Consider the following 16664-nt stretch of genomic DNA (forward strand, 5'->3'; position numbering starts at 1 on the left):
TGCAGAGAGATCTGGACAGACTGGAGAGCTGGGCAATCACCAACCACATGAAGTTTAACAAGAGCAAGTGCCGGGTCCTAGTCCTAGTGCCGGGAGTTGAAGGTTTTTTTGACCAAGTTAGTGGACGATACCAAATTGGGTGGAGCTGTTGACTTCATTGAGGGTAGTGATGCCTTGCAGAGAGATCTGAACAAATTAGAGAGCTGGTCAATCACCATCAATATGAAGTTTAACAAGAGCAGGTGTCGGATTCTGCACCTGGGATGGGGCAACCCTGGCTATATGTTCAGACTGGGGGACAAGATGCTGGAGATCAGCCCTGCAGAAAAGGATCTGGGGGTTTTGGTTGATAGCAAGCTGAACATGAGCCAGCAGTGTGCCATGGCAACCAGGAGGGCCAACCATATCCTTGGGTGCATCAAGCACGGCATTGCTAGCCGGTCGAGGGAAGTGATTTTCCCACTCTACCCTGAGCTGGTGCGGCCTCACCTTGAGTACTCTGTGCAGTTTTGGGTGCCACTGTATAAGAAAGATATAAAACTGTTAGAGAGTGTCCAAAGGAGGGCTATGAAGATGGTGAAGGGTCTGGAGGGCAAGACATATGAGGAGCGTCTGAAGTCACTTGGTTTGTTCAGCCTTAAGAAGATTGAGGGGAGACCTCATCGTGGTCTACAGCTTCCTCGCAAGAGAGGGGCAGGCGCTGATGTCTTCTTTCCGGTGACCAGCAATAGGACCCGAGGAAACGGCTTGAAGCTGCAACAGGGGCGGTTCAGGCTGTATATCAGGAAAAGGTTTTTCACCAAGAGGGTGGTAAGGCATTGGAATAAACTCCCCAGGGAAATGGTCATGGCACCAAGCCTGTCAGAGTTCAAGAAGCATTTGGACAACACTCTCAGACACATAGTATGTTTTTTTGGGCGGTCCTTTGGGGACCCAAGAGTTGGACTTGATGATCCTTGTGGGTCCCTTCCAACTCAGATATTCTATGATTCTATGTTGTGAAGTGGCTGAATTGTCTTTGGATTTATTTTGTTGTAGACAAAGTCAGGTTGTTTTGCCATATATAATGAAGATTACTGCTAAAGAAAATAAAATATGTAGTCAGTTTGAGTACAAAGACTTTTTTTACCTTTATTTTTACTTTTTGCTCAGTCCCTAGGCAATCTGCTTTTGATGTCCTTGCTTGAGCAGAGGTTTGGACATGATTACCTTGAGAGGATCCCTTCTAACATCAACAGTTCTGTGGTTTTTGGAGAAAAATAGTGATTTATGCAAAATTGTGGATCCATGAACATGCTAGTAGCCCTTTATTCCTTCTTCCTCAAAGAGGTGGGGGTGGGGGGGAAGAGAGAAGGAAAAACTAGTATATGCAATGTCTCTGGTACATGATTTCCTGTATTTGTTGCCATGAATTATGCACCTATGTAGTGGAGAGTAGTTGCAGTGGCAACTTGATGGTAATATTTTTGTCCTGTCAAATTTAAGTGACTCAATTTCTGCTGTTCCTTGTGTTGCATACGGAAAAGGAAAGCTCTGCAGAAACACCTGCATGGCTGCAGACTAGATTTTATGGAGGAACAGGAATAATATATAAATCATGGACACAAGGAAAATAATAAGCAGTTGGGGCAGGAGAGAGGCAGGTCAGAAAACAATAAGATGTTTCCTCAGCTGCCTAAAAGCTGTGTTCATAAAACTTTGGGGAAGTGTAACTGTCTTCCTTCTGGCTTGTCTTTGTGCTGTCCTCTGAGTCAGCAGAAGCCCCATTCTATAAGACCATGGGCATACCAACTGTAGTTACTGATTGTATGTATTTAAGCTTATTCTTCATTCCAGTTTCTTCTCCTGTCTCTGTACATGCGTATGCATGTACATGTGTGCATGTGTCTGAGAGGCTAAGTTGCAGCTTTACAGCCCTGTGACTCTGTCACAGCCTTGGGTATTGTGAAAGATGGCTGGAGAAGCATAGACCTAAAAGAGCAGAACATAACCAGACTAGAATAAAAAGACATAAATCTTGGATGTGGGGAAAAAGGGCAGAGAAGGGTAACTTGTTTGCTTAGTAATCACAGTAAGTTTCATAGACTGAAGTAAGCACTTTGGCCTTCTTTGTGTCTTTGTGCATACTGGAATTGCTATGGAACTAGGAGGTAGCCGTTACAGAACTGTTGTGTTCAGTGTTTTTCAAAATAGTCTGCAAATGAAATGAAAAAAACGTGTTTGTCACTGAAAACAGACAAAAGCTTCAGTTGATGCAAATTCTACTGATGAAGGACATGAAAGCAAGTAATGTAGTCAGTTCAGGAGTTTTCTTATAATATGCTTGTTTATCAACATATACATTTAGCACAGTTCCTGTTGTGGTTTAACCCGGCTGGCAGCTAAACACCACACAGCCGTTCGCTCACCCTCCCCCCTCCCTCTCTGGGATGGGGGAGAGAAACAAGAAAAAAAACTGAAACCTATGGTTTGAGATAGAGACAGTTTATTAGGACAGGAAAATAAAATAATAATAATAATATGTACAAAACAAGTGATGCACAATGCAATTGCTCACCACCCGCTGACCGATGCTCAGTCTATTCCCAAGCCGCTGGGGGGGCCCCCCCCCCCCCCGCTAACCACCCCTATATATTGTTCAGCATGACGTCAGATGGTATGGAATACCCCTTTGGCCAGTTTGGGTCAGCTGTCCTGGGTCTGTCCCCTCCCAGCTCTTGCTGCACCCCCAGCCTGCCTGCTGGCAGGACAGAGCGAGAAGCTGAAAAGTCCTTGGCTTAGCGTAAGCACTGCTCTGCAACAAGTAAAACATCAGTGTGTTATCAACATTAGTCTCATCCTAAATCCAAAACATAGCACTCTACCAGCTACTGGGAGGAAAATTAACTCTCTCCTAGCTAAAACCAGGACAGTTCCTCAGAGGTAAAGTTTCTCAGTTATTTTGTGTGTTATGAATTAAGGTTCTACTTTGCTCTTTTAAGTGGGAAAAAAAACAGTGCTATTGATCACCCACAATTAAATAGCTTTATATGACCTACATTGTTTAACTTAGTCTCACCTTGATTTTTGACATTGTTCTCCCTCAAGATCAACAGTGGTTCAATCTTGAAATGTCATCGTGAATCTTCTATTTTATTTGTTCTACTCACTTCTATTCTATTTAAGTTTATACCAGAAGTTTTTATAGAAAATTACAGTGTGAAACTTAAGATTTTTCCTTATTCTCCTTATTATTTCCTTATTTCCTTATTATTGAGAAAGGAATACAGAGAAATTGTCCAAGCAGTCAGGGATCAGGTTAGGAAAGCTAAAGCTAAGATAGAATAAATTTGTCCAGGGACATCAAGGGCAATAAGTAAGGCCTCTATAGGTATGTCAGTCATAAAAGGAAGACTACGGAAACTGTGGGCCCTCTCTGGAAGGGAATGGGAGACCTGGTCACCTGGAATATGGGGAAGGCTGAGGTACTCAATGACTTTTTTGCCTTGGTCTTCACTGACAAGAGCTCCAGCCACATAGCCTGGGCCCCAGAAGGCAAAGGCAGGGTCTGGGAGAATGGTGAACTGCCCATTATAGGAGAAGATTGTGTTCGAGATCGTCTAAGGAACCTGAAGTGCTGGCCTACTGATCCCTTTTAATTGCTCTTGCTCTTACACTGTTCACTTACCTCTATATAATATCAGCTTTTGCTTGTGTGTCTGAGCAAGCAAAACTGCTGTGCTCTCTAAAACAAGCATAATTACAGATGTACTTTGTTAGCTGCAATAAAAATTGCATATGGAATATGTAGTATGGATGGGAGATAAAATGTATGAACTACTGAAGTATTTGGAGGTTTTCCCTTTGTGAATTTTTCAGCTGTGCTTAATATCATGAGTGCTTCCAAGCTAAGTTAGGATTTTACAGTTTAATTCTATGTTTGCTTCTAAAGGACAAAAAGAATTCAGGAGCTCTCATTAGGGTCTGAATCTTTGACATGAAGGGAGAGGCTCATAAAGGGGATATTTATGGTTTAAGTATAAAAAGATGTAAAAGGAGCAGTAATAAACTCCCCAAATATCTGAATTCTCCATGACAGAAGTTCCATCTGCTTTATTTTGCAGTGGTGATGAACATAACTAGCCTAAGGTATTTCATGTCTAATAGCTCTTAAAGTTATTGTGCATGAAGAAATAATATGTATTTTTTACAAATCAACTTTTTAAAACATCAGTTCTTTGGTTTAGGTTGTTGATTATGAAGTAAGACTTGATCTTGTATGACTTCTTAAATGAGGAGGATCCAGTGGTATCTTTTTTTTTGGAGCCAGATTCTGTTCCATTCACTTATTTTTTTAATTCCCATGTGTTAAGATAAATAATTTGCCTAACAGTAAGGCTCTTCAAACAGACTGCTTTGCCTCACTTCTCTAATGAAATAGCAGGAAATGCACTTTCTTAGGGAACAGTATTGGTTATTTACATAGCTCCGCTGGTATACTGGGCATTTTCCATGAAAATCAATATTTGTGGGATTTACATTTTCCTCTTTGGCTGCAGTAAGCTACACTTGTTGATCATTAAACACTTCATAAATATAATTTGGTTTTCTGAAAATTTTTGGGACAGGTTTTATTGCCTAAATGAATAGACTTTTAATTGGTGCTTAAGTATTTGTGTATGAAGGACTTGATATTGGCTCCTTTTAAAGAGTTCTTAGTTTGAAGGCACCTGAATTAAATATTTAAGATGTTATTTTTAAGTGCAGAATGCTGTTATATAAGTGCTTTTTAGTTTTTATATAAATTAAAATGAACAAATGGGAAAAGTTTCCTGTGTTTAAAAGAAGGAAATGGCTTTAACAGAAAAAGGTCCTAATGCTGTTAGGGACCTATTCCTTCTTTTCAGGAAACTGTTCTAATGAATTTTCACCCTCTGTAATGGCAAGGTAGCCAGAAAGGTCAACATTTCCTGCTGGACATTTATGTAATGTAGATCAGGTAAGCTGCATAGATATTTGTTCTCTGCATATGGCTTTGTCTGTTTGTGGGTGGTTTTTTTTTTTTTTTTTTTTTTTTTTTTTTTTTTTTTTAAGGGGGTGGAGGTGGGGTGTTGTGTGTGTCTGATTGTGTCAGTTCCCCTATCCTGCCAGGAGGAGTTATTACAGGTATAAAGCACAATTATATTTTGTTAGTTTACTCTGCTAGAAACTGTGCATGTGCTCTTGCATTGATGACAATCTTTCCTTGAATTCACAGATCTCTTACACTCTGAATGCTTCTGCCACGTTTACTAGTGTTTGTTTGTTGCCATTTACTTTGGTGTCACTGCCACTAGCAGCATGTGGGTAGTACAGGCTTAAGTGTCATTTTTATTTATTAGGGCGGTGGCAGTAGCCACAGAGAGGAAGAAAGCAGGTTACTGCATATATATATATATATTATATATATATATATATATATTTTTTTCCCTATTGTAAGTTGCTTCTGGATATGGAACAACCTTTAATTTTCTACTTGCTTTGTCAGCATCACTCAGATTCTACTGGTTGTTCGCTTTATGAACCAAACATGGATTTCAGTAGTACACTGAATTTCATCTGGTTTTGTGCTTCTGGGATTCCTGTATCTGTATCTTTCAAGTTTTATTTTATTTTGTAGCTGATATTGTAGAAGGTGAAAGTATTCTGTATGTAATGTGAATTTATTGGTTTTATACATGCTAGTGTGTTTGCGTGGGTTTTTATCATTAATAATGAGTCTTCTGGATTCCCCCTCCGCACTGATCCCCCATTTGGTTGTTAAAATTAGGTTCATATCAGGTGGCTCTATAGCTTCTTGCATTACTATTTTAACCTTAAGACAGCTCCATCAGTGATTAATTGTTGTTCACTTCTAATGCTGACTTTGCTAAGATTGAATTAATGCTAAGAATTTATATTGTGAATGTGTGTGCTTTTTTTTCATGTAACGTGTTAAACTACATGTTGTCAACCATATCTCCTTCCTTAGTATATTTAAAAACCATTTAGGTCTGGAAACTTTTAAAAGAATTACTGATATTGTATTAAACTGTACCTCTGGTTTGGAAACTAGAAACGTACCCTCTTGTGGGTGTATATGTATTATTTACTCTGTTGCAGTATCTTATTTGCATGAGAACTAGAGGATATGAATTCATGCTATTTCTGCTTCTCTCCTCATTTCTGAAGTGATTTTTTTTTCTTAGGGTCTAGCTTATAGACTGATAACCAGGAAGGATTCATATATACATAGTAACTAACCAGAAAAGTAGGTTATTGCAAAATGTGGAAGTTTAAAACTACCTAGGAGGCCAGCATTGTTAAATTTATAATAGTATAGTTGCTGATTTAAGAGAAAATCTCCACTGCTCACTTAAATTATAAAACAGTTAATACATTAGTTGTAATGGTTTTGTTCTGAGTGTGCAGCTGCAGAAATTATCTTTAATCATGGTGCTGTAGCTAAATCAATATGATGCTGCCCCAGTTTTTCAGACCTGTTCACCCGGGATATGGGGAAGGCTGAGGTACTCAATGACTTTTTTGCCTCAGTCTTCACTAACAAGAACTCCAGCCACGTAGCCCGGGCCCCAGAAGGCAAAGGCAGGGTCTGGGAGAATGATGAACTGCCCATTATAGGAGAAGATTGTGTTTGAGATCATCTAAGGAACCTGAAGGTGCACAAGTCCATGGGACCAGATGAGATGTATCTGCGGGTCTTGAGGGAACTGGTGGATGACTATCCATCATATCTGAGAAGTCGTGGCAGTCCGGTGAAATTCCCACTGACTGGAGGAGGAGAAACATAACCCCCATTTTTAAAAAGGGAAAAAAAAAGGAAGACCCAGGGATCTACAGGCCAGTCCATCTCACCTCTGTGCCCAGCATGATCATGGAGCAGATCCTCCTGGAAACTAAGCTAAGGCAGATGGAAAACAATGAGGTGATTGGTGACAGCCAACATGGCTTCACTAAGGGCAGATTGGCTTAGGGGAAGAGCAACTGATATCATCTACCTGGATTTGTGCAAAGCATTTGACCCCAACAATATCCTTGTCTCTAAATTGGAGAGACATTGATTTGATGTATGGACCGCTTGGTGGGTAAGGAATTGGCTGGATGGTTGCACTCAAAGAGTTGGGATCCATGGCTCAATGTTCACAGGTGGAGACTAGGGACAAGTGGCGTTCCTCAGGGGTTGGTACTGGGACTGTCGCTGATTAACATCTTTGTTAATGACATGGCCAGTGAGATTGAGTGCACCCTCAGCAAGTTTGCTGATGACACCAAGCTGTGTGGTGCGGTTGACACACTGGCGGGAAGGGATGCCATCCAGAGGGACCCAGACAGGCTTGAGAGGTGGGCCTGTGTGAACCTCATGAAGTTCAGCAAGCCCTGCACCTTGGCCAGAGCAATCCCAAGCACAAATACACCCTGGGTGGAGAATGCATTGAGAGCAGCCCTGAGGAGAAGGACCTGGGGGTGTTGGTGGACTAGATGCTCAACATGAGCCAGCAATGTGTGCTTGCAGCCCAGAAAGTCAACCATATCCTGGGCTGCGTCGAAAGTATGGTCAGCAGGTCAAGGGAGATGACTCTCCCCCTCTACTTTGCTCTTGTGAGACCCCACCTGGAGTGCTGCATTCAGCTCTGGGGCCCCCAGCACCAAAAGGATGTGGGCATATTAGAATGAGTCCAGAGGAGGGCCACGAAGATGATCAGAGGGCCAGAGCACCTCTCCTATGAAGAAAGGCTGAGGGAGATGGGGTTGTTCAGCCTGGAGAAGAGAAGGTTCCGGGGAGACCTCATTGTGGCCTTTCAGAACCTAAAGGGGGCCTACAGGAAAGCTGGGGAGGGACTCTTTGTCAGGGAATATAGTGACAGGACAAGGAGAAATGGCTTTAAACTAGAAAAGGGTTGATTTAGATTAGACATTAGGAAGACATTTTTTACTGTGAGGGTGGTGAGGCATTGGAACAGGCTGCCCAGAGAAGTTGTGGATGCTCCATCCCTGGAGGTGTTTACAGCCAGGTTGGATGGGGCTTTGAGCAACCAGGTCTAGTGGGAGGTGTCCATGCCCATGGCAGGGGGGTTGGAAAAAAAAACAACAAATCAAAACAGAAAATAAACAAACAAAAAACAAACAAACAAAAACTTTGAAAGAAGCATTTCTGCCACTAAGGGAAAATTTCTTTTTTAAAAAAAAAAAAAAAAAAAACAGCCCATAAAGCACATACAAACTAGTAAGAAAAAATGTCTATATGAACACCATAATACTACCCAAAACGTTATTCAAATATGTCAGGTCTAATCAAGAATTGCAGGGATCTGCAACTAGACAAACTAACTATACACCTATTTAGAATCCAGTATTGTCTGCATCAATATATTGAGGAAATAAGTATAGCGACACTATCATTTCTTTAAAATAAACTTATGAGTAAGATTTTTTACTTTTCATAATTTCAACAGAATGTTATAAACTGTTCCAAAGGAGAGAGACCTTCTAGAAAAAATAAAATCTCACATGTTCAAGTTGCACAGTATGTCTGAAACTTAATTATATTTTCAGTGGTTTTATATATCAACAACATAGTAAAGTATCTGACTTTTAAGGCAGCTAAACACATATTTGACTTATCATAATAAATTGATATAGGTTACATACATCACTACTTAGTCTGTGCACCATCTGTAGGTAGTCTTCATTTGAGCTATGTCTAGAATTATCAGCATGATGATTAGCTGAATTTCCAGACAACTGACTTGAAATTTTATTTTCATGGAGATTCCTCATCCCAGCTGTGACAATGGGACTGGACACTGAAGCTGAAATACAAAAAATGTAAATAATTATACTGATATACATACACACATTAACTCTTAAAGGTTCCACAGAAAGCATTATAATAGTGGATAAGAGTGAGTTAGATACAAGAGGTCTGGAATCTGAACAAAAATCTTTTTTTCTTGATTGAATCCTTCTGCTACAAATACTTTGAATAAAATCAGGTATCTAAGATATAATTTTTAAGAGGATTCAAAAATCCATATTCCACATACAGGCTAGCCAAGCTATCTCCACATCTATCCTAATTACTGTCAGTATCATTTTCTTACAGATTATAGAAAACTATTTTCTTTTACATATTTTTTATTCACTCCCTTCAGTATATGAAGCTTTCAAGGCATTCATGAGGCATGCAACATGGCATACAGAACAGTTATATACATATTCCAAGCACACTGCTAAACTTTAAAACAGATTACTTAGAAGAATCCAATGAGAATTCTACTTACCAACAAAAAATGCCTAGATACTTTAACAGTGTTCACATTGTTTAAGATTGTATTTAGAAAAGGGAAAAAGAAAGAAATCCATTCATTCTGAAGGTCATCTTTGCTAGTTACTGCATAACTTGAGTCTTATTCTAGCCAACTCAGCATTAGTCTAGTCTACACTACAAAGGTTTGGTAAGGCTAAATAAGATGGCAGCAAAACTTAGTTACATTGGCAAAAACGATGTTTTTGCTAATTGTAGTGGGTTTACGTGGCAAGGTTTTGGTAGCAGGGGGCCATAGGGGTGGCTTCTGTGAGAAGGATCTAGAAGCTGCCCCATGTTTGGTAAGGGCCCCACTGCTGACCAGAACTGAGCCAATAAGTGATGTTGTTTGTGCCTCTGTGAGAGCATATTTAAGACAGGAAAAAAAAAAAAACGCTGCGCCACACAGCAGCTGGGAGAGTGAGAGGAGTGAAGAACAGCCTTGCAGGTGCCAAGGTCAGTGAAGAAGGAGGGGGAGAGGTGCTCCAGGCACCGGAGCAGAAGTCCCCTGCGGCCTGTGGTGAGGACCATGGTGAAGCAGGATGTCCCCCTGCAGCCCATGGAGTACCACAGTGGAGCAGGGTTCCATGCTGCAGCCCATGGAGGAGACCAGAGCGGAGCAGGTGGACCTGCACCGATGGAGACTACGGCCTGTGGAAAACCCCTGCCGGAGCAAATTCTGGGCTGGACCTGTAGCCCATGGAGAGGAGACCATGCAGGAACAGGTGACCTGGCAGGAGCTGCTGCCCGTGGGGAACCCAGGTTGGAGCAGTTTGTTCCTGAGGGATGGACCCCGTGGTACGGGCCCATATCTGGAGCAGTTCTTGAAGAGCTGCTGCCTGTGGGAAGCCCACGCCGGAACAGTTCAGCAAGGACTGCATCCCATGGGAGGGACCCCACAGCACAGGGGACAAGAGTGACTGAGAAGGAGCAGCAGAGAAGAAACGCTATAGACTGACCATAACCCCCATTCCCCCATTCCCCTGCGCCGCTTGGGGGGAGGAGGTGGAAGAGGGCGGATGGGGGGGAAGGTGCTTTTGGTTTCTTTCCTTTGTTTCACGCTTCTCTAGCTTGTTAGTAATAGGTAATAAATCTTACCATCTATGCTGAGTTTATTTTGCCCATCACGATAATTACTGCGCGATCTCCTCATCCTTATCTCAACCCTTGAGCCCTTTTCATCATATTTTCTCCCCATTCCTCTTCGAGGAGGGGAAGTGAGAGAGTGGTTGTGGTGGAGCTCGGCCACCCACCCGAGTAAAACCACCACATTAGTAGAGATAAATGATGGCCATAGCTATCAAATAAAAGTGTTTTGGTTTGTTTTGATTTTTCTATTGTCATATATACATGATAATTATGTAAAATAGGTGTACATAGGGGAGCAATGTCAAATGAAGATGTTTTACTTTTGTTTGTTTGTTTAATATATTATTACTCTGTACAGTTAGGTAAACAAAGCTAAATATACAAAAAAAAAAAAGCATCATGAGTCCTTCGAATAAATCAAGAGCCATGAAACATGCACACGAAGGCAAAGCTGACATAAGAGAACATAACAAACATCAAAAACTTACCTTGCTGCAACTGATGATGTGGTGTGTAACTCGGAGGATGTGAATATGGCATGTACCCTGCAGGGCTTTGAGGTGCATATGGACTAGGCACTGGACTGTTCTGTTGTGCCAAAAATCTGTTACTAGAGCTTGTCTGTGGTGGCACAAACCGGCTAAAAATAAAAATTAAAAAGTTTTTAGAAGTTGTAAAAGCAAATTTATACAATTTTACTATTCCTTTTGAAATACTATACCTCTAGAACATTATAACTTCTGGGAAAGACATGAAATTCCAAAGCAATCAAGAAACCCCTTCAAAAGCAGTATTTAAAGCTATCAGTGCCTTCCCAACTTCAATTACTACATAAGAGCCACAGCTTAGGAACTGTATTAGTAAAACTAAAGAAGAGAATAGAAAGCATTCATAAGATCCCCACTTAGTGAAAGGAAACAACAACACAAGTTACAAGTATTTACTAAAATAAGATATGCAATTTTCAGAAGTTAGTTCTAGCTTATTGGAAGCTTGAATGAAAATGACAGCTGAAGTTTAATTATCAAATAAAAATAAGCTTGCTATGATCAACAAGGAACCATCTACTCTAAATATGATTTTTCAAGTAAGATTTCAAAGAACTTTATCTTGCGCAACTATACTACCAAAATATTGGAATGTGATGGGCAGTTAGGTAGGACCTGACCCAAAGTCCACTGAATACAACTTATTCTTTCACTGGCTTTACCTTGGACTGATCCTAAAGATTGGATGCCATAAAAATCAGGCTTGTGACAATAATACATGTACATTAAAACTTACATTCTTTCAAATTAAAAAATAAAACAAATACATGCTTTCACAACCCTCAATTCTGGATAGCAACTTTGTGATGGCAAGCTTCCGCAGAAAGAAACAGCAAAATATTTAAAACAAGGATTTTAAGAAGACATAGCACATTGTAACATTCAATTTTCATAAAACCTTCTTCAAAATCACTTTTAGATATAAATGTGAATAAATATATATATATAATCACTCTTGACAGTGTAGTTGTTTTTTTACAGATATAAAAAAGGTTGGACTAGATGATCTTAGAAGTCTTTTCCAACCTGAATGATTCTATGATAAAGCTTTCTATTTGCCCAAACAATTACACTAGCCTGAAGTGAAATGTGAAATAACAGTTTATTTTAATAATGATGTCTAATAGCTGCAGATTAAATCTATTACAGCCCAGTAACTGGGTTGAAACTGCATGCAGATATCTTTCCTCTAATCCAGAGTACTTTATTATATCAATAAAGACCTAGATTATAGGTACACCCTATTTGCTAACATTCAAAGTTTGAAAAAGAACTAGAAAGTTGAAGAGGAAGCTGCTGGCCAAACTACTAGGCCTATCCTCCTATAGATGGCCTTTTGTCTACTGTTACTGTTACATGTTTTAACAAGCCTTCTTTCTCATCCTCCTGTCACGCTGGCACTGCTATACATGCCAGAACACCTCTTCTCTCCTATCCTGCCACCACTGTCAGCCTCTGCAACAGAGAGGGAACAACTGGAGGGGTGAGAGGAGGCAGGGAGGTTCTTTATGCAGGAAAGAAAATCTGCCAAAATCATGGAAGGGAGAGAGAGTCGGGAATCATGACTAGTCCTTATAGTACAAAGATTATTAATTCATTGGAAAAAAGTGAATAAGCACTGTGTTTGTTTTTGTTTTTGTTTTTTTTTCCAGCTGCAGAAACTCACCCTGCTGTCAGACAAATGCACTTGACACTGATCTTACTTCCACTCACATACTTGCAGCAAGAATTGACTGTCACTGTAGGAAGCATGTGAAGTTCACTGCCCACTCTCTACCCCCATTTAAAAAATAGCATTACCTGGAAGGGCTATGTGAGATAGTGGTTTGTTGATAATTGGAAGATGCAGGACTACCACGCATGGAATTCTGAGAAATATTAAACTGCGATGACATCATCATCCCTATTAAAAAGAAGACAGCAACATTAGTTTATGCGCATTTCCTTTTTAATCAAAAAAGTCTCTCATTTCAGGAATGATTATATAAAAAGAGATTAGCAGCTCTGTGGGTAGATGATGTTAATGTCTATAACTATTTAAGATGTTAATGTCTATAACACTTAAAAGATCGATTCTATGTAACGTCTGTTTTACACTATGATATGGAAAAGTACTCCCTGAAGTTTTGAAATTTCAAGAGTACTTCCTTCCTCTTAAGTTCTTTGAACTTCCCAAGTCAACACCTGTTAGTAAATAGAAACATCTTATAACAGGACATATACTCACACCCCAGACTAGTGCGTACAGTACTGATTGTGCCAATGATTAAAAGATTTGGGAACTTTACAACAAAACAGAAGAACACAGAAAACTTATCTCACATTTTTTGAGCAAGTATAGCTAACAATCACCTCATGCAGAGTGTTGCAAGATACTCTTGCACAGAGGTATGTGACAAGGGAACTACTGTATGCAGGTACAAATCACAGAGATGCATTTGCAAGTCATCCCCTGGACATTTCCTGTACAGAGCTTTTCTGCTAGAAGTTCCCTGAGTGCTCACTGCACGCTGGTTCACGTGTTGCAGACACTCTAACCAGAGCATAGGATATTAGTTACAAAATTTTTGTCAAACTACTAACTCCTAACATTCAGAAACATACAGAAAGCTGACAGAACATGCCCATATTAAAACTACACAGATGCCATGTAATTTTATATAAAATATACAGATGAGGTTTTATTTTATGCTTAAGCAGAGACCATACTTTTAAAATACTTTTAAAACATATTTGTTTTCTCCTCCCTAAATTTAAAACACGTTTTGAACCACAGATGTGGTGGGTTTTGGTTTAAAAGTTTTTTTAAATTGTAATTAATTTTTTTAATAAGCAATTTAAATGAAAAAAATATATATACAGTTTATTCTGTGGCAGACAACTGTCACTCCTCTGTCTCTATTGGGGGCTGAGGCAGAGAAAGAAGAGGGAGGCGGCATGGGGGGGCACAATAGAGATAACAACAACAAAAACAAAAAATCTCCAAAGTTTCAAGACAAATAACAATGAAGTAATGAAGTAATGAGGAAAATGAGGAAGGCATATAAATAAGGCACAAAAATTTAGTCTAAAAAGGAGCTGAAATTAGTCTGTGGCCATTAACACTAAAATATCTTGTATGTTTTTTATACTGTTGTCCTATCACTAAGCAACAGATTTATGATTCTACTTGTGTATTTTATTTACATTAATATTTAAGAATTTCTTTTAACTGCAACTTTAATTTTGAATGTTTAGTTCTGAGAAAACATCATACAAGTAATAAACATTCCTATAATAAGTTACCTTAACATATATCTATATACTTTTTTTGCTTAGAGAAAAGCGATACACATAAGTCCATCTTAGCATTCCTACTAAACGCCAAAGAATGTACTACATAAACATGCATCTTAAGATCACAGAAACGGTCTGTGATCTATGACTAAACTGTATTATATCATCATGGATGTTTAAACTAGGACTGCTGACCTACTGGTGATTTTTCAGTTAGACAGACACTCTTATTGGAATTGTACATCTACAATGTTTATCCCTTTAACAGGAACAGGTACACTTGCATTCTTGTATAAATTGAAAAAATATCTAAGTAATTGACACCTTTGGAAAGATGCATACAATTTAATAAATAAAAAAAAGCACAAGTGCAAGTTGTGGTAAATAGCTTTAAGTTAATTTTAAGTCCTTCCTGAAATGTAAGCTATGCTATGAACAGTAACTCTTGGCAAAACATTATTTTAGCTTACCTTCCAACACATATATCCTGAAAGACAGTGCTAAAGTGTTGAGAAGGAAAAAGAGGACAGGAAACCAAAGCAAACAAACGTCCTCATACTACGTCATTCTTGTATTATACACATAATCACAGAGTGGTTGCTGCTAGAAGGGACCCTCTGGAGGTCATCTGGTCCAACCTCCTGCTCAAGCAGGGACACCCAGAGGTGGTTACCCAGGACCACATCCAGGCAGCTTTTGAACATCTCTAAGAAGGGAGACTCCACAACCTTTCTGGGCAACCTGTTCCAGTGCTCTATCACCTGAACAGTAAAGAACCGCTTCCTAAAGTTCAGACGGAACCTCTTGTGTTCCAATTTGTGTCCACTGCCTCTTCTCCTGTCATCAGGCACCAATGAAAAGAACCTGGCTCTGTCCTCTTTGCATCCTCACTTCAGGTATTTATAAACACTGATGAGATTTCCCCCCTGAGCCTCCTTTTCTCCAGGCTGAACAGTCCCAACTCTCTCAGCCTCTCCTCATAAGTGAGGTGCTCCAGTCCCTTCATCATCTTGGTGGCCCTACATTGGTCTTTTTCCAGTATGTCAATGTCTCTCTTGTACTGGTAGACACAGAACTGGACACAGTACTCTGAGTGCGGCCTCACCAACGCTGAGTAAAGGGGAAGGATTACCTATCTTGATCTACAGGTGATACTAAGTCAGAAGAGCATATGGTTCTCTCCGACAGAATAATAGAACCAAATCTGAGAAGTTTTATGAACAGATAGGCTAAACCTTTACTATGTTTAGTTAGATAGAAGGAAGTCTAGAATCATCGTATCTCTGGTGCTACTTTACTCACCAATTAGTCAGTTTTATCTGTAAGACCATACAGAACTGTATCTCAGGAAGGGGGGGAGGCAAGATGAACCAGGCCTGGAGGATGTGTCTAAAAAGATTAGGTGCATGGTATGCATATGTCCTTGGATGTGTCATTTGACTTAGCTTAGTATGACTGTCGATGATCACCAAAAGCCCCCAAAAGACTACCAATAGAAACAAATGTGCATGCATCAGGGATGTTTACATATTTTAATGAGTTACAGGAAATAGTGTGAATATGTTAATTATTCATTGGAAAACCCAATGAATATGTATGTATGTATTGATTGCATATAACCCCCGTAGCTTGAACAATTTGGCACGCACACTAGGTGGAGCGATCCCCTGTGCATCCAGCATCCCAATTAAAGAATGCCTGATTTCTAAAACTCCAAATTGAGTCTTAGAGAGTTTCTTTGAATGACTTTTAACACTGGCAATACTTTGCCTAATGAAGCCAAAAAGCCTTCTTAGTGGTAAGGGCACATTGCTGACTCATGGTCAGCCTGCTGTCTTCCAGGACTCCTAGATCCTTCTCCACAGAGCTGCTTTCCAGCTGGGTGGCCCCCAGCATGTACTGGTGCCTGGGGTTGTTCCTCCTCAGTTGCAGGACTCTGCACTTCTCCTAGTTTAACTTCATGAGATTATTGTCAGCCTACCTTTCCAGCCTGTCAAGGTCCCACTGGATGGCTGTGCAGCCCTCTGGTGTGTCAGCCACTCCCCCCAATTTCGTGTCTTCCACAAATTTACTGAGGGTGCGCTCTACGCCATTGTCCAGATTCTTAGTGAAAATGTTACAAAAGGACTGGACCCAATATTGATCACTGTGGTAGGGTAGTCCATGTGGCCTCCAACTAGACTTTGCACTGTAGGCTTAAGCTGAAGAAAACAAGGAAACCTTGAAGAAAACAGGGAGACTGGTAACCTTGAGCTAGCAGAAGCAAGGGAGATAAGGGATGAAAGCTAAAAAACAAGGAGAAAAACAGCTGCAGGAAGATTCCAGACTGACCTCTTTCTCATTAAGGGCCATAAACATTACAAATCACACCCATCAAAATGCTAATGTATGGAAATGTATGATTTGGTGTCATGTCCACGCCCCCCCCC

At 40.1% G+C, this 16664-nt stretch overlaps 1 protein-coding gene across 1 annotated transcript in view; it reads right to left on the reverse strand.

Annotated features, from left to right (window-relative positions):
• Positions 1-8667: 8667 nt before the first annotated feature.
• The window catches only part of LOC118159831 (nipped-B-like protein), a gene marked incomplete at its 3' end in the record, with an annotated part of 90227 nt that continues 82230 nt past the window's right edge, over positions 8668-16664 (reverse strand). The window contains exons 5-7 of the mRNA XM_035314383.1: positions 12760-12862; positions 10900-11051; positions 8668-8828 (exon numbers count right to left, since the gene is read on the reverse strand). Of these exons, the coding sequence (XP_035170274.1) occupies positions 8668-8828; positions 10900-11051; positions 12760-12862 (416 nt within the window). The remainder of the gene's footprint in view (positions 8829-10899; positions 11052-12759; positions 12863-16664) is intronic.

The sequence above is a fragment of the Oxyura jamaicensis genome, unplaced genomic scaffold, assembly GCF_011077185.1.
Source record: "Oxyura jamaicensis isolate SHBP4307 breed ruddy duck unplaced genomic scaffold, BPBGC_Ojam_1.0 oxyUn_random_OJ72226, whole genome shotgun sequence".
NCBI classification, from domain to species: domain Eukaryota; kingdom Metazoa; phylum Chordata; class Aves; order Anseriformes; family Anatidae; genus Oxyura; species Oxyura jamaicensis.